Source organism: Rhinatrema bivittatum, chromosome 8 (genome assembly GCF_901001135.1).
Source record: "Rhinatrema bivittatum chromosome 8, aRhiBiv1.1, whole genome shotgun sequence".
Classification (NCBI taxonomy): Eukaryota; Metazoa; Chordata; class Amphibia; order Gymnophiona; family Rhinatrematidae; genus Rhinatrema; species Rhinatrema bivittatum.
Genome location: NC_042622.1, coordinates 111,660,175 through 111,678,592, shown reverse-complemented (window position 1 = coordinate 111,678,592; position 18,418 = coordinate 111,660,175). Strand labels below are relative to the sequence as shown.

At 45.2% G+C, this 18,418-nt stretch overlaps 1 protein-coding gene across 6 annotated transcripts in view; it reads left to right on the top strand.

Moving 5' to 3' along the window:
* The window catches only part of WDR38 (WD repeat domain 38), a 210,675-nt gene that overhangs the window by 131,510 nt on the left and 60,747 nt on the right, over positions 1-18,418 (top strand). For 5 of the 6 annotated variants that reach the window (XM_029612449.1, XM_029612448.1, XM_029612450.1 and 2 more), the window contains exon 7: positions 16,566-16,686. In XM_029612449.1, the coding sequence (XP_029468309.1) occupies positions 16,566-16,686 (121 nt within the window). Of the gene's footprint in view, positions 1-13,725; positions 14,092-16,565; positions 16,687-18,418 lie in introns of those variants that run through there. The other variant, XM_029612452.1, reaches the window with a different exon arrangement.

Sequence of the window (18,418 nt, the reverse complement as noted above, 5' to 3'; positions counted from 1 at the left end):
ACTTACTTTCTGTTATAGCGCTCATGTGAAGCATGGCGGGGGGGGGGGGGGTTATTACTTATATAAAACATGAAAGACTTGGTGATTTCAATTATGTGATGTAAACCTTACTTGTGCATACTGTTCTATTTTGTTAGCCATGATATTTGTCATGTATATCTGTTATTCTGGCTATACAGCCTGGTTTACATGTTCTATTCTTTGGTTCAATAAAAAAAACTTTTAATTGAAAAAAGAAGACAACTCAGATTCAAGTCGAAGAGGTTCTGGATGTTCGTAGAGAGGTATGCTTTTGAATACCTTCTGAAGAGGAAGGTTTCGGCCCTAAAGAAGATCTTGGGAGCCTCAGGCCTATATCCTGGACAAGGAGATGCTTCATTAGTTCCACCTCGCGCATCCTTCAAGATCCAAGCCTGGTACCCAAAGAGGAAATCGACCTTTGAAGGGGGGTACTGCTGTGACCGTCGCTGCTCGACGTCTCCACTCCGCCCTCCTTACCTCCTTGGCGACTCCCTCTTGCTCAAGTGGAAGGTTGGCTGCCGTGGCGTCATTCTGCCGACTCCCTCCGGGGTCCCCGGAGCGGCTCAATGCTGCAATCCGCCATGATTCACAAGAGCCTAAGGGCGCGCATGCAGCGCGGCCCCGACTGATGTACCAGCAGTGGCGTGAACCTCAGGGGCATCCCCCTGAGATGACGTCATCTGTACCGGATATATAAGGTCTCAGAAATCGCTAACTATCAAGTTAGCAAAACAAGGGTTACTCTACCTAAGCTGCTCTGCCTCCTTGGACTTACCAGGGATACCCGCTCCTCGGGGGCCTCGCTCTCTGTTTTTCAGGTCACAGTCAAGAACCAGTACTCGCTCCTTGAGGGCCCATGTTCCCGGACTGGTTGCTGAATACTTATTCTGCCTGGAAGTCATCGCTGCCTACTACACCAGTGAGTTACCATCTCTCTCTCAGAGCTTTCCCTGGAACCAGGTACTCGCTCCTCAAGGGCCTTACTCATTCCAACACCTGGACTACTTCTAGAGACTATTGTGTGAGTGTTACCATCAAAGTTCTGTTCCTAAACTCTGCATACCCTGCCTACTCACTATATTCAGTTTCTCTACAGCTCAGTTATCCAGGATCGCTGTTCCAGTACCTAAGGGACTACAGCCCTGCCGGGCACTTCCAGCTCACTACTGCCACCTCTGGTGGTTCAATACACTGTTTAATAAAAGAACTAGTGTATGTCTGTCTCCAAACTCTCAGCCTGACCGGTGGTTCCTCTCAGGATCTTCCCCCAGGGGCGTGGTTATCTGCCACCGGCCCAAGGATCCACCCACATCTACCTCAAACACCAACAGAGCTCAAGTGCCATACGGTGTCAAACATCTGGAATTCCCAGGTTGGTCAGTGCCAATGTCAGTGGGCCCTCATTTATTATCAGTTGAGCATTGTGACTCCATAATGCCATTTTGGACATTTATAACATGGATTGTCCATCACTGTAATATGTGACTGTGCTTTTGTTGGCTTTTTATGTTTCTTTAATGCTGATTCTGTTGCTGAGAATAAAGGACCATCAGATTTTGCAGCACGGATTCACTGAGCAACTCAACAAGCCTTGGAAAATTCTTGTCAGTTGTTTGCAGAACCCTTTTAGAAGAAATATCCAGATAAGTGGGTCCACGTATTTTTTTTTAAATCCGAAAGTGGATTTTGTTGAATCTGCTTTCAGTTTTCTTGAAAATTTTAAGGTTTTTTTTCAAATCTACTTTATACTTTTTAGACTTTTTTTCAAGTTTCATCAAGATCCACAAGAAGGTAGAAATTCCACAGATTTCCACAAGCTGACTTGGGTGTGACTGGAAATATCCATCAAACCCAAAGTAGACTGACAATCTGTCTGGTTTGAGTGGGAATGTAAATCATTTGCGCATCTCTGATTGGGATACCATGTCAGAATGATCCATAAGAACATAAGAAATTGCCATGCTGGGACAGACCAAGGGTCCATCAAGCCCAGCATCCTGTTTCCAACAGAGGCCAAAAACCAGGCCACAAGAACCTGGCAATTACCCAAACACTAAGAAAAACCCATGCTACTGATGCAATTAATAGCGGTGGCTATTCCCTAAGTATAATTGATTAATAGCCATTAATGGACTTCTCCTCCAAGAACTTATCCAAACCTTTTTTGAACCCAGCTACACTAACTGCACTAACTACCTTCTCTGGCAACCAATTCCAGAGCTTTATTGTGCGTTGAGTGAAAAAGAATTTTCTCCGATTAGTCTTAAATGTGTTACTTGCTAACTTCATGGAATGCCCCCTAGTCCTTCTATTATTCGAAAGTGTAAATAACCGAGTCACATCTACTCGTTCAAGACCTCTCATGATCTTAAAGACCTCTATCATATTCCCCCTCAGCCGTCTCTTCTCCAAGCTGAACAGCCCTAACCTCTTCAGCCTTTCCTCATAGGGGAGCTGTTCCATCCCCTTTATCATTTTGGTTGCCCTTCTCTGTACCTTCTCCATCACAACTATATCTTTTTTGAGATGCGGCAACCAGAATTGTACCCAGTATTCAAGGTGCGGTCTCACCATGGAGCGATACAGAGGCATTATGACATTTTCCGTTCTATTAACCATTCCCTTCCTAATAATTCCTAACATTCTATTTGCTTTTTTGACTGCTGCAGCACACTGAGCCGACGATTTTAAAGTATTATCCACTATGATGCCTAGATCTTTTTCCTGGGTGGTAGCTCCTAACATGGAACCTAACATCATGTAACTACAGCAAGGGTTATTTTTCCCTATGTGCATCACCTTGCACTTGTCCACATTAAATTTCATCTGCCATTTGGATGCCCAATCTTCCAGTCTTGCAAGGTCCTCCTGTAATGTATCACAGTCTGCCTGTGATTTAACTACTCTGAATAATTTTGTATCATCCGCAAATTTGATAACCTCACTCATCGTATTCCTTTCCAGATCATTTATATATATATATATTGAAAAGCACCGGTCCCAATACAGATCCCTGAGGTACTCCACTGTTTACCCTTTTCCACTGAGAATATTGACCATTTAATCCTACTCTCTGTTTCCTGTGTTTTAACCAGTTTGTAATCCACGAAAGGACATCGCCTTCTATCCCATGACTTTTTAGTTTTCGTAGAAGCCTCTCATGAGGGACTTTGTCAAACGCCTTCTGAAAATCCAAATACACTACATCTACCGGTTCACCTTTATCCACATGTTTATTAACCCCTTCAAAAAAATGAAGCAGATTTGTTAGGCAAGACTTCCCTTGGGTAAATCCATGTTGACTGTGTCCCATTAAATCATGTCTTTCTATATGCTCTACAATTTTGATCTTGAGAATAGTTTCCACTATTTTTCCCGGCACTGAAGTCAGGCTCACTGGTCTATAATTACCCGGATCGCCCCTGGAGCCTTTTTTAAATATTGGGGTTACATTGGCCACCCTCCAGTCTTCATACTGTGCATGTAAAATCTCCCAGATCAAAACTAGGAAAAGAAGCAAAAATGTATGTGCTTTTATTGCCCTCTGGTGGAATCAACTTAAAAATACATCTCTTATCATGCCAATAAAAATCACAAGATGGGTCAGACCTATGAGCCCTCGAGCCCAGTAAGCCAAACCAAGACGTATGGAAGAAGTACCCAATAGATCCAATTCATTCTCCTAGGACAAGCAGGATGGTAGTCCTCACACATTTGTGACATCATTGGATGGAGCTCAGCACGGAACTTTGATCTCAAAGATTCTAGAGTTTTCAAACATGCTCGACTGAGCATGTGCAACCGTAATCATCATCCTATCCCCTAGGCAGAGTCCCTCAGTTTCTTTTTTTCCGTGGAGCCGTGTGGTCACGGAAGTCATGTGCTACAGCATTCAGCTTTGCTCTCTTCTTACAGTTCTTGTAAGTGATTTTTTCTAGAGCTGCAGCTGTTTTCTTTTCTTAAGGTAGTTTTATTCTTCTCTTTTTACTTTTCTTTCCAACTGTCTGTGAACCTGATGCCATTGATGCCCTTGAGGCCGTTGAGGTGCAGGGCCAACATGGAGGCCCTCAGGCCACTGATGCCTCGAGCACCGATACATTGAGCACCACCAACCAGGTCCTGGGTTTGCTATTGAGTGCCCTGGTCTTCCCTGAGGTCATCGACTGCCAGGGTTCTTGAAAGCCCCCATGTGACCATGCAGCCCTTGGATGGCAGGGTGTTTTTGACCTTGAACGGATCAAATGCAGGTATAGCCATCTACTCGCACCATGGAACGCTGGGGCATCTGAGCGCAATGGTCCCATGCCCTCGAGGCTCCTTGGTGGTGTCCTCTATGAGGCACTGAGGTGCTCTGTGCTGTCCCTCCATGGGCTGTGGCTATTGGAGCCTTAGTACTTGCAAGACCATCAAGCTCACGGCATTGACGCCCTCAGATGAATAAGTGAGCCGAGGGGAATAGTCAATGACACTGGCAATTCCTTTGAGCATCGGTGATCTGTGTATGGATTGCAGGGCCCCTCTCTGCAGATACCTAATGCCTCCATGGTACCACCGGTACATCGATACCTTTGGACACCGGAGTCTAAATTGGGACCACCGGGCAGTCAGTGTCCATGGGTGCCTGTGGCAGCGGGGATGGCGCTTTATGCCATTGAACCTATTATGGTTCAGTCAAGCGCCATCATAGTCACTGGGTGCCATTGTTGGTGAGCACGAAAGCACCATGGGACCTGTGGGCACTGTCACCAGTCTGGGCACCAGTGGCTGCGGTTGGAGGCCGCAGGACATGACCGCAGAACCCCATGGGCACCTTCAGTCACCAGGGACTTTGCTGCTGAGGAAATCAAAGGTGAGCCATTCCCGATGCAGTTCGAGGGCACCCCTCTCACAGCGTTATCAGGTACTGGAGATAGCGGCGCCATAGACAGCCACCCTCCACCATGCTTTACCCAGAGCACCTGTGGTTCTGGGGATACCGTCATCACACTATTCTTCACTCCACTGCCAGGCACTGGCAGATGGAATTTTCCCTATCTGTGCAGACCTCTGCCATACCAGAATTCTGCCATCATCCCATCATAGTCTCAGCCTCCTCGTCAGTTCTGCACTGCACAGTGCTGAGGAGCACTGGTGGGGGAGGCGTCATCACATACTCTGTGCTTTGTCGTGGAGCAGCATGTAGCCATCGACTCTTGCATGTGGTGTGCATTCCTAGCTGTGACGTGGGACTCTGCCCACAGACTCGGTGCATGGGATCATAGGTGTACTGCCATCTGTAGGATGGGATACCACTGCATGAGTACTGCTCAGCATTCTTTTACAGCAGAGGGCTCGTTCCTCCATTTGCCCTTTGCAGTCTAAGCATCTCTGTGGGTGTGTTTTTCCCCCCAGGCGAACACAACAGATTGTGTTCCGCATTTCTAGTCAGGCCCTGAGGGGAGAAGACATCGGGAGAGTGGTTCAGGAGCCCTCTCCTCCCTCAGCAGAGGAATGTATCTTTCGACCTCTCCCGTGTCCAAAAGTCCTTTTTTGTGGGGAAGCCCCTGAGGCTCTGTCCCTAGCAGAGTTTTCTCTGAACTAGGGCCTCAATTCTTGAATTGGTGCATCTCCTTGGAGGCCAGGGCCAGGGACCGGCAACAGCAGTCGTTGAACTGTTTTCACTGGGGCCCCTCCGTGGATTAAGGTGGCAACCTCCCCCATCCGAGTCTGGCTGCCCATGGTGGGTTGGTCGCATCAGCACTTCAGCAATCAGTGACTGTGCCTCAACTCTCCTCTGGGGAGTTGAAAGGTCTTTCAGGATCGAGAGGCTCTGATCCCATTGCTTCCCTCTCCCTTTTGGAAGGGGAGATTTGACTGAGTTCCAGGGCAACCCTTATGGGTTCCCCTCTGGACGCCCGACTATGCATCCCTTTGAGGGGTATCCCTTGTTCCTCCTTTCCCAGAGAAGGGATGGCTCTGCTCTGGCTGGCGTTCACTCTCAGTTTCTCACCAGCCTCAAGAACCAGTAAAGTGTTAGCGCTCTCCCTCAGTTGCTCTAAGACACAGTAGGTCTATTTACGAGAGAGCCTGTACAGGGTTGCTCATCATGTTCAGGAGTCACTTTGATACCTGCTGGCCTCTATGGGCATCTTTTCTTAGGGACCGCTATGACCAGTCATTCTTGCCTGCAGGACCCTCCTCTATGAGGAGAGTTCTAGTCCATCAAATGGGCGAGCATGCCTTTCACCCCTTCACCATGTCCATGGCTGATGGATTTGGGGGCCAAGAGACCCTGCAACAGAGGTGCTGCTCTTGCTCGCGGTAGCTTGCAAGCTATTCTTCCCCTTTTTCGGGATCACCCTGTCTGTGGACAGGGGAATCCTGGGTCATGCAACGATTGCCATTGCTGGACTACGTGCTTCCTGGGGGGGGAAATATATGCACTCAAGCTGGGGTAGTGATACCTCAGCTGGATACTTGGCAGTCAGTTCCAAGATCACTCTGGGCCTGCCCTGATGCCCTTTGGGTTTCCAACCCGGTAATGAAATCCTATTCTACTGGGGTTTGTGCATGCGACTCCCTGACTTCCTGTCTCCTAGTTGAGTTTTCTGGATTTCTCCCCTGGGGCATTCGCTCTCAGTTTCCACTGTTTCAAGCAGACTGAGGGCTCTAACTCGATGGGTAACTCCCTGTGGGATTCGGCAGTTAGTTGTTCGCTTGGGGTTCATAGACATCCTGGCGACTTGTGCTTGCCCCGGTAGTCCGCCGGTCTGCCTTCTTGTGTACTTCGCGCCTTCTGACTTCCAGTTGGATTGTCGGGGGGAGGATAGGAAAAGCTAAGGCACTTGTGGTATATCTTCTGTCAGAGGCATACCTGGGGCACCTAGGGCAGATACATCTTTGGCTCACAAACACACACGCACCCCCCAATATATAATTTTAAAATTTCCTAAACATCAATAAAATATTTCAAAACAGCAGACACATCAAATAACACCCAATAATTAAAATTAATAAGGATTTTAAAAATCTCCCATTCTCCATATCTGTCATCCTAAGATTATTGTAGACTGGGGGCATGCATGCACACACATACACACACACTTTCTCTGTGCCTCTCTCACACATACACTTCCTCTGTGTGTCACACACAGACATGCTTCCCCATCTCTCTCTCACACACACACACACACACACACACTTCCTCTGTGTCTCTCTCACATGCTGACACACACACATACACACACGCTTCCTCTGTGTCTCTCTCACATGCTAACACACACACACACACACATTCTTCCCTATTTCGCTCTCTCTCACACGCACACATGCACACAAAAACTGAACTGGAAACCACAAGCCAGATTCTGTATGCAGTGCGACAATGGAAAAGCAGAAAATCACTATTCCTCAAAACAATAAATCAATCAGAATAGTAAAACCATATTTAAAAATATACATTTCAAAACAGCTGATGAATAGAATAATATTCAATACAAATTTTTTAAAATGTCCTAAAAATCGATAAAATATTTCAAAACATCAGACATCAAATAACACCCAGTAATTAAAAAAAGGAAACAGAATGTTAGGAATTATTAGGAAGGGGAATGGCAAATTAAACGGAGAATATCATAATGCCTCTGTATTGCTCCATGGTGAGACCGCACCTTGAATACTGTACAATTCTGATCGCCACATCTCAAAAAGCACTGGAAGAAAGTGCAGAGAAGGGCGACCAAAATGATAAAGGGCATGGAACGGCTGCCCTGAGAAGAAAGGCTAAAGAAGTTAGGGCTGTTCAGTTTGGAGAAGAGACAACTGAGGGGGATATGATAGAAGTCTACAAAATCATGAAAGGACTCGAACAGGTTAATGTAAATCGGTTATTTACTCTCTCAGATAATAGAAGGACTAGGGGGCACTCCATGATGTTAGCAAGTAGCTCATTTAAAACAAATCGAAGAAAATTCTTTTTCACTCAGTGCATAGTTAAGCTCTGGAATTCATTGCCAGGGGATGTGGTTTCAGCAGTTAGTGTTACTGGGTTTAAAAAAGGTTTGGATAAGTTCCTAGAGGTTAAATTCATAAACTGCTATTACGGTAATTAATAAGCAATAGTAGCTTGTGATCTATTTAGTGTTTGGGTACTTGCCAGGTACTTGTGACTTGGATTGGCCACTGTTGGAAACAGGACACTGGGCTTGATGGACCCTTGGTCTGACCCAGAATGGCATTTCTTATGTAAAAATAATAAGGATTTAAAAAATCCCCCATTCTCCATACCTGTCACCCTGAGATTGTCATGAACTGGGGGTACACACACACACAGAGACACAAACACATAAACACACATACACACTTGGTGAGAGACAGAGGGAGCTTGAGAGTGTGTGTGTGTGTGTGTGTGTGTCTCTCTCTCTCTCTCTCACATACATGCTTCCTCTTTATCTCTCACACAGGATTCCTGTATCACCCACACACAAACACACACACCCACCCATAGTTCCTCTCTCTCACCTCCACCCCCCCCAAACAGGCACCCTCTCACACATACGCACTCACAAGCACACACACACTCACTCTTCCTTTCACTCACCGACTCATATACACACACAGGTATCCTCTCACATACACACATCCTCTCATACACACCCTCTCATACACACACACACACACCGTCTTACACTCATACATACCTACACACACAAACACCCTCATACACACACAAACACACCCCTCTCATATACTGGCACTTACTCTCACAGGGCCAGTTTCTCTCTTCTTCATAAGAACATAAGAACATAAGAAAATGCCATACTGGGTCAGACCAAGGGTCCATCAAGCCCAGCATCCTGTTTCCAACAGTGGCCAATCCAGGCTATAAGAACCTGGCAAGTACCCAAAAACTAAGTCTATTCCACGTTACCATTGCTAATGGCAGTGGCTATTCTCTTCGTCCGCTGGTGGCACCACAAGGCCTCTTCTTCTGCCGCCGGCTCCTGCAGTGCCAGCAGCAATGCTGGATCTGTTCTTTGCTACCGCACTGGCTCTAGGAAATGCCGGCGGTGCTGCTAGCCTCTGCCACTGCGGCTCCTTGCTTTTGCTGGTGAGGTTTCCCCCACCATGTCACTGTTCCACGTAGGGTCAGTGCTAGCTTTTTTGCTGCCCTGTGCGAAAAATTAATGTGCTTGGCCCCCCCACCCCCCCAAACCATTCAGTGTCTGTCCCTGGCCCATCAAATAAAGCCCAGCTCCGTCCTGCAATCTATATTTTTAAAAACTGACACACAACCCCACCCCAGAACCCATGGATAGGGAAGGGTTTTAGTTACTACCCTAGGAAAATCTTACAGCCTTGCACACATGCCCCCCACCCCCACTCCTAATCCTTTACAAACACACACAATTAGATTATGCATTTATAATAAATTTTACATGAAAATTAACATTCAGAAGTACAGTCTGCTCAAGCAAAAATAACACAACTTGCATATTATATTTACATGCACTCCTGTGGTGCCAACCAGAAAACTCTGCAAAAAAGACACTTGGAACTCCTGTGGAATTAGACTTTTTGTAATACATATATTAGGTGTGAGCTTGGCCCTCAGAAAGCCATGAACAAACAGAATTACCATTACAATATAGTAAACCTCTCATATGAAAACAACTCTAGCAACCTTATATATGAAAAGGCAATACTGCACACATTACACCAGGCCCTAGAACACCAATAAAACTCTTATTAGGAAACTAGGCTGCTATAGATCCCTTCCCAGAAATTACACGCCACCTCGATCACATATGCAGAACAAAGATAGACCCTCACCAAATACAGAATAAAGAGATCAAAAAGTATAAACAGAAATGTGCTGAGAAGAACTGAACTGGAACCCACAACAAGCCAGCCTCTATAAGCAGAGCAACAATGGAAAAACAGAAACATTACCATTCTTCATAAAAACATTAAATAATAAAATCAAGAAATTTAAAACAATCATAATCATAAAATCATATTCATAAAAATAATAAATAGTTCAAACAGTTAATGAATAGAATATACAAAATTTTAAAAACACCAATAAAATGTTTCAAAACATCTGTTAAATAAAAAATGCAATAATTAAAAAATGTTTTATTCACCCCCAAAAAATTAAATATTTTGAAAGAGCAGAATTATCAAATTACATCCAATAATTAAAAATAATAAGGATTTTAAAAATCTCCTGCTCTCCATACCTGTGATCTTCTGATTTCTAGTAGCCTGAGATTGTCATGGATTGGGGGAGGTAGGGACGCCCAAATTTTATCTTCTCTCTCATACACAAGCACAATAACACATTCATTCTCTCACACATGCCCTCTCTAACATACACAGGCTACCTCTCCCTCACAGATTCATTATGTGTGTGTGTATGCCTGTGAGAGCCTATATGTGACACATGGGCTCTCATAGGCACCTAAACATACACACAGGCTCTTACACAGGCTCTCTCACAGACATACATAGGTTCTCACACAGACACACACATGCACAAACACACAAGCTCTCAGACACACATTTGCTCTCATTTACACACATACATACATACATACATGACATCCTGTTATCTTCGGGCCGTGGTGGGATGAGCTTCATCACCAGGGCCGGTGCAATGGTATTAGGTGCCCTAGGCAAAACTTCAGTCATGTGCCCCCCACCAACTCAATCCCAAAGTCTTTGCTCTTTCTTCCACAGGCATCCTCACCCCATCTCATCACCCAGACCTTGCTATTCCCTTGTCTCTATTCCTATGTTACTGCTCTCCCACTCAATCCCCCAGTCCTCGCTCTTGTCCCCACCCCCAATCCAAATACCTGCTCTCTCATACCCAGGCTTCTATCCCACCTGGGGCCACTCACTCTCCCTCCTTTCTGCTCTCTCCCTCAATCCCCCCACCCCCACCCAATCTGAGATCCTGCTTTCCCTTCAATTTCCAAATTTCCAGTCTCCCACTGTTATGCCCATCAGTCGCAGATGGCTGTGACCGCTGTTGCTCACCTCCTTCTTTGCAACTTTGACTCCATTGGGAAGACTTGCGGCCTCCGCCAGCTATCGCCAGCCTGCCTACCGATCCCGGGCCTCCCTGGACGCCGCGGATGCTGCCGACCGCCACCTTGCCCTTGGAATCCCCTAGGTGCATGCGCACACACAGGCCATTCTTAAGCACGTTATGGCGGGAACCTTGGGGGCGTCTCCTTCGGATGACGTCATCCTTCCAGGACATTTAAGCTGGCTGGCCCTGCCTACCTACGACTTGGCAACGAGTTCCCTCATTGCTGAATCCGCTTCGCTCACTATGGACTTCCCTTTCCAGTTCCTGCTACTTTGGCGTGAGACGCTCTGTGTACCCGCTCCTCGGGGTCCCTTCCTCGTCTCTGGCTATCCGCTCCCTCAGAGGGCCTTTTGCCTTGGACTACTGCTTGCCCTGTTCTCCAGGGTTTCTCATGGAACTTCGCTACTGTGAGTACCTCTGCTCTACAGACCACTACTGTACCATCTCTAGTGAGGATCCCTCATCGGTGTACCCCGCGCTGCGGACCACTACCATACCATCTCTTCTGAGGACCCTTCACTGGTGTGCCCTGATCCACGGACCACTACTGTATCATCTCTACTGGAGAGCCTCATCGGTGTACCCCACTCCGCGGACCATTGCCATATCTTCACTTCAGAGATATTCCCCTTGGGCATACCCCATCGCACAGACTCTGTGTTTTTCTCCTGCACTCCCCGCTTCACGGGCAGTGCCTCTCTGTCTCTCTAATAAAGACTCTATTCCACAGCTGTGTCTCACATCCGCTGAGACCTCGCCTCCTGACGGTGAGGCCACAGGGCTCCTCCCTGTGGGTGATACCATCTCTCATCTCGGCCCAGGGCCCACATACCTACAAATCCTAACACCCACTTAATCCCTCAGTCCCTCTCCCCCTCTTCCTTCCCATGCACCCCTGTTCCTGCTCCTGCTCTGTTCCTACTCAAATGTGCATGCAGCAGATAGCACGAGCTTCTCTGTTGCATGAGCACTCAAGGATTTCCTGCATTCCCTTCCAGCCTCGGGTTCCTAATGATGACGATGCTGCTGTGGGGTGGGGTGGGAGGTCAAGGGCCTGATAGGTTCATACAACAGGCTCTTGACCAAGGACTGTTAGTACGATGAATGAACTAGCTCGGTTTGGAGTGTGATATAAAATAGGAATGGGTAGATGCAAATGAAAGCTCATGCTGCCATCCCCACAGGTGGCTAGATTCAATTAAACTGGAAATCCAAAGCAGCAGGAGGAAGCTACAGGGCCAAAAAGGAAACCCTACAAGAGTCGCTGCATCTTTGTAAAAAAGAAATTACAGTAAATAGAATAAGTTCTACAAAAGTTTTAATAATTCCCTTGCACAATTGTCTAGTCTTTGCATGGATGTATGGTCCTATGTGTGTGTGTGCTGTGTTTTTGGTTTTGAGTGTTGGTGTGTATGTTTGTGTGCATACTGTGTGTTTGTATTTGAGTGTTTGTGTGTGGTTTTATGTCTTGTATGCATGTCTGAATATGCATCTGTGTGTAATTTGCATGAGTGTATGCTTGTGTTTGTGTGCATACCATTTTTGATGAAAAGAACTCATCTACTCCCTAAAAGTTTTACAGGGAAGTTTCTTGCATGTGTTTCAATTTTATTTGCAAGACAAAAAAAAGTGTATAAAAAATCTTAGCGTAAGTTTTATGCTACATGGATATGGACTGATGATTAAACTAAACTTGTATACACTATAGAGGTGAAAAGTAATTAAGTAACCTCAGCGTGGGTTGATGGGCCTTTTATGTTAAAAACTTTATGCCTATTTAAACAGCATGGTATATAAGATAATGTTATATCGAATGCTTGTTTTTGTCTTTATTAAGAATCATAAATGCACATTAAAAAAACCTTAACTGGGACAAAAATAGCTGTTTCCAGAAACTCCCTTCTCAATCATATATTTCCCAGGTCTTCTCTTTTGCTATAAACTGGGCACAAAGAGTGAAGAACCCCCAAGAACTCAGTTCTTCCAGAAATGGGGGTTTGCCTTTCTTTCAGGAACTGGTCCAGGAACTGGATAGAAATGCAAAAAACTTGTTCTCAAAAATCCTCCCTTCTCACTACTCCCAAATTCTTAATTTCTTCAAAAATGCTGGGTAACCACTAGGGGAGCAGAAAGAGCCTGATCTGTCCCCACAGAGGAAAAGACTCTTTGTACATGCTCAGGGGAAACTTAATATACTTGCGATACATCCCACAGAAAGGTGGGGTAAAGACAAGGGGGGGACCCCAGACATGCAAAATAAACCCTAAGAATCTGGAAAACCAGAGCAAAAAAAAAAGATATCTGGGGCTAATTGTATGTGTGCTTATGTGTTTGGTATGTGTGTTTTTATGTATATGTTTGTGTTGGTGAGGAGCCAAAAGGTGGAGAGTGTTCACAGGGAGCATATGCTGGGCCTGACCAATTTTAAAAGTTAGCAACCAATCCAAATAATAATTAAATGCATAAAAAAATCCCCTACCTGCCCTGACCAATCAGCACAAGCAGCCATCCAGTGCTCGCACAAATTGGTCAGCAAGATTTTATGACATCACAAACTCTCCATTACATCAGGCCAGAAATACAGCTACAGCACCCTTCCTATTTTTTATATATTGAGAGAAGTATCTCAGCAAAACCCAACCTAGTACCTGCTATTAGAAAAGAATGTAAACATTACTGGCCATTCCCTGGCTTACACTGTGGACCTCCAGTAACTATGGAGACAACAAGGCCAGCTCAGTACACAGCAAGCAGCAAAGGAAACCATGGAGAGGATCCTGTATTTCACTTGAATTAAAAGAAACTGGCCTTCTCTGTGAAGCTGCACTTAACCTGCACTGCACCATGCCCTAGAAAGTAAGAGGAGAGAGTGCCCAATCGGTCACAGATTCTGGAGCAACTGTTACTGGAGGAAAGAGAGCAAGATGTGGAGGAATCCATCCCAACATTTTTCTGCAATTGGAATAAGATATTTTGAAAGGCATAAAGGCGAGGTAAGAGTTGATCGCTCATCCTTTTGCAGCTCAGAGGGGCATAAGACGCAGCAAGTACACAAATCAGTGTTAAAGCAAATGGAACAGTGCTGGGTTCTGGTACGAGACATTCTTTTGGCAGCACCTCAGTAGCTCAGTTTTGAATGTAAGAACAGCTAAGATTCAGCTTTTAATGGTGGGTTTCCCTACACTCGTTCAGGCCATTCATGTACAGCGCCACAACCAGGGCCCAGGGAACCGGTTCTGGTTTCATACCAGCAGCTGAAAGGGGAACATTTCTGGAAGAAAATGGAGAGAGATTTCAACCTCCCTGGGAAAGGTACTAGAGCCAGGACATTTTTAGTCCAAAAATAATGAGGGAAAGAGCTTTTTGCTTTAGGCAAAAAAGAGAACAAATGCTGTCAGCACTGCTCAGGGAATGGGAAGGAGGAGATCACTTTAAAATTAAGTTTCTAGGTCTGATGCTGTCCCTTCCACATCAAAAGATGGGGTTTTCAAGTAAATAATTATAACTGTGACCACAACACAAATGTATTGTTTCTTCAATGGAGCACCACAGTTTTGTTATATGAAATGTTTTAATAACAATTAGGAATGATGAAATTTTCTCATTATGAACCATCTAAGAGAGAGAGAGAGAAAGAGAGACTTTCTATAAGGCCTTTCTAGTAGTTAGCTATTTATTCTATTATAGGAGGCCCACATAGTAACTCAAGGTGAGGTTTAGGTAGTGAGTAGTGTAGGAGTTAGAGACAACTTTTACATGCAGAGTGAGATGTACGAACAGAACAGTGCACTCTTGTGAAGATTTGATGACCTTCGAGTGAGGAAACTCACTCCGAAGGTCATTAAATCTTCACAAGAGTGCACTATTCTGTTCGTAGGTCACACTCTGAATGTCAAAGTGGCCCCTAATCCTTACACTAATACCTAAACCTCACCTCGAGTAGCTAGGTAGGCCTCATATAGAGGTATAAATACCTACCTAGTATGAGGACTTTATAGCATCTCTCTAGCAGCTTAAAATACTAAAAACAGTATTTGCAACAACATTACAAAGCACAATAAAACCATATCACACAGTTTAACACAAATGAAAAAGGCATAGTTAAAAGTCATGCAATATGGCTTTGCAAATTACAAAGCCAGCCCACTTGGCCACAAATCCCACCCCAAACTCCTCCCCTTTTCCTAATTTGCATCACACTATGCGTTATGGCATTTTCACATGCGTTAAAGGTGTTTTTTGCATGTGAAAACACCATATAGCACTTTGATAAATGACCCCCTTAGATTGTAAGCCCTCTGGGGATAGAGAAATACCTACAGTACCTGAATGTAATCCACTTTGAAGTGCTGAAAAAAAGTACAAAAAGTGGAATATAAAATCTAAATAAATAAAACAAAAAACAAAAAAACATTGTACAAATCTCATCTTTGGGTGAGTTTCATCACTCCAAAAGTCATCAAATCTTCATGAGAGTGCACTGTTAGAAACATAGAAACATAGAAATGACGGCAGAAGAAGACCAAATGGCCCATCCAGTCTGCCCAGCAAGCTTCACTCATTTTTTCTCTCATACTTATCTGTTTCTCTTAGCTCTTGGTTCTATTTCCCTTCCACCCCCACCATAAATGTAGAGAGCGGTGATGGAGCTGCATCCAAGTGAAATATCTAGCTTGATTAGTTAGAGGTAGTAGGGGTAGTAACCGTCGCAATAAGCAAGCTACACCCATGCTTATTTGTTTTTACCCAGATTATGTTATACAGCCCTTATTGGTTGTTTATCTTCTCCCCTGCCATTGAAGCCGGGAGCTATGCTGGATATGCGTGAAGTATCAGTTTTTTTCTTCTCCCCTGCCGTTGAAGCAGAGAGCTATGCTGGATATGCATCGAAAGTGAAGTATCAGGCACATTTGGTTTGGGGTAGTAACAGCCGTAACAAGCCAGCTACTCCCCGCTTTGTGAGTGTGAATCCTTTTTCTTCTCCCCTGCCGTTGAAGTTATGCTGGATATGCGTGAAGTATCAGTTTTTCTTTTCCCCTGCCGTTGAAGTAGAGAGCTATGCTGGAAATTCGTGATGTATCAGTCTTTCTCCCATGCCGTTGAAGCAGAGAGCCATGCTGGATATGCGTCGAGAGTGAAGTATCAGGTACTTCACTCTGCATGTAAAAGTGGCCCCTAACCCCTACACTACTAGCTAAATCTCACCTCGAGTTACTAGGTGGGCCTCCTATAGTAGCATAAATAGCTAACAAGTTGGAGGTTGGCCAGCATCTGAATATGGACCTCTAAGTTTTTATTGCAATGCACACTACCTTGAGCATTTGTTTGGAAAGATGGTTTATAAATGTTAGAATTAAAGGAAGCTGGGTCATAGATTGACAGCAGTGCTGCAAGAAAACAAGATTGTTAAAATGAAAAAGTTGTTTTTCTCTGCTTTACATGTAGACTAACAGCTTTGGTTTCCTAGGTGAACTCCTGCACATTTTCTCCTGATTGTGAGATCCTCCTTACCTGCTCTGATGACAGCAGAATTCACATTTGGAATGCAAAGAGTGGCAAACTGCTGAGTAAGATCAAAGGACACACCGGTAAAGTTCTCATTTTTTTTCTGTGGGTGCATGGAACACATCTGTCATTCCAGAAAGAGTTTTATAGTCAAGTCCAATTATAAAAATCACCTAAATGCCATCAACCAACCATTCATAAGTAACGGTTACAATAGAAGAATTTTGCTGTTAGTTTTCCACTAATGCAATTGTGATAGCAGGGAAATATTGAATTATAGTAACCCTATAGCTCCATGTCCAGGAGGGACAGGTTGAGTCAGTGTTAGCATGCGGGGAGATGTAGTCCTGCTTTTCTTAGGGAACTGAGTAGCTGGACCCAAAGCTGTATGGTCACCCCTAAGTTTAATGACCAAGAGGCAAGCATTTTTTGGTAGAAAAAGGGATCATGTTATCATGGAAAAGGATAGATTTGGGAATAGCATAAGGAAAGGTTCTCTTTACAGAATGGAAGGTAGATGCATAGAATGCAGTGGTGTAGTGAGGGGGCAAAGCCCCCCAGGTGCCAGGCTGTAATGGGGAGTCTGGGGACCATTTTTGTATTTTTTTTTTCAACACATATCTGAAAACTCCAAGCCCTGCTGCAAAAGCAGGCCCAGATGAAAAACATCACCTGGTCTCTGGAAAAGACGGAAAGTGTATGTCATCAGCCGGCACACCCGCCGACAGTTGAAATAAAGAAGAGGCTGCGATTGCACACCTCAGCTTGCCAGTGGCTTGAGTGAGGAGGAGGCTGTAAGAACATCCCTTCCCCCTCAGACTCCATGATAAAGCAATGGAGAGGTCTGGGTGAGAGGGAATGTGAGGGTGTGTATAAGAGAGAGGGAGCTTATGTGTGTGTGTGTGTGTGTGTGTGTATGTGTGTGTGTGTGAATAGGTCTCTGTGTGTGTGAGAGCTTATGTTTATGTGGGAGTCTGTGTGTATGAGAGAGGGAGCATTTGTGTCAGCATGTGTACATGAAAGAGAGGAAGCTTGTGTGTATGTGTGTGAGAGCCTATGTGTATGAGAGGAGCATTTGTATCAACATATGTACATGAGAGAGGGGGAACTTATATGTATGTGTGTGAAAGCATGTTTCCTGTGCATACCCCAGATCAGTTCGGACAAGTGGGTTTTGCATCCCTATCAACAAATGGAGGCAGAGAACAAAAAGCTTTTCAGGCACTGCTGTATAACCGAGAGTGCCACCTGCAGTCCTTTAGTATTTCTCTGTTTCCAGCAAGTGGTAGAGGGGCAAACCTGCAGTCTGGAGTTCTAAGAAAAGAAAATAAGGGAAGAAAGAAGATTCCTAGCAGGAAGGCTTCCCGAGTTGTTAGGTTCCTTTGTGGGCCATTCCTCGGGTAGAGCAGGGCGAGCAGGGGGGTTAGTGATCCCTCTACTAACTTGACCCTTGTCTTTCTGGAGGGGTGAAAGCTGTGGGTCCTGGTTCCCTCACCCCCTCTGGGTCCTGTCAGCGGTCAGCCTCCATCATCCAGAAGCAGGGAAGTATTTACTTTAATTTATTCTTCCTTGCTTGCTGTTGGTTTCTGTGTGTGCTCCTTTAAAAGAAAAGGAAAGCAGAAGCAGGAGAGAGGCAGCACTCGGACAGCTGATCAGCTTCACTGCCAGGAGGCAGTCAAGAGTGAGTGGGACTAGATTTGTGCCGACCGCTGGACCGGGTGCTTCCACAGCGTCGGAGTGTGGGAATTGCGCCGACGACTGTTTTTTAACAGCGGGTCTATTTTTAGGCCCGATTGCGGCTAATGGTGCCTCCCA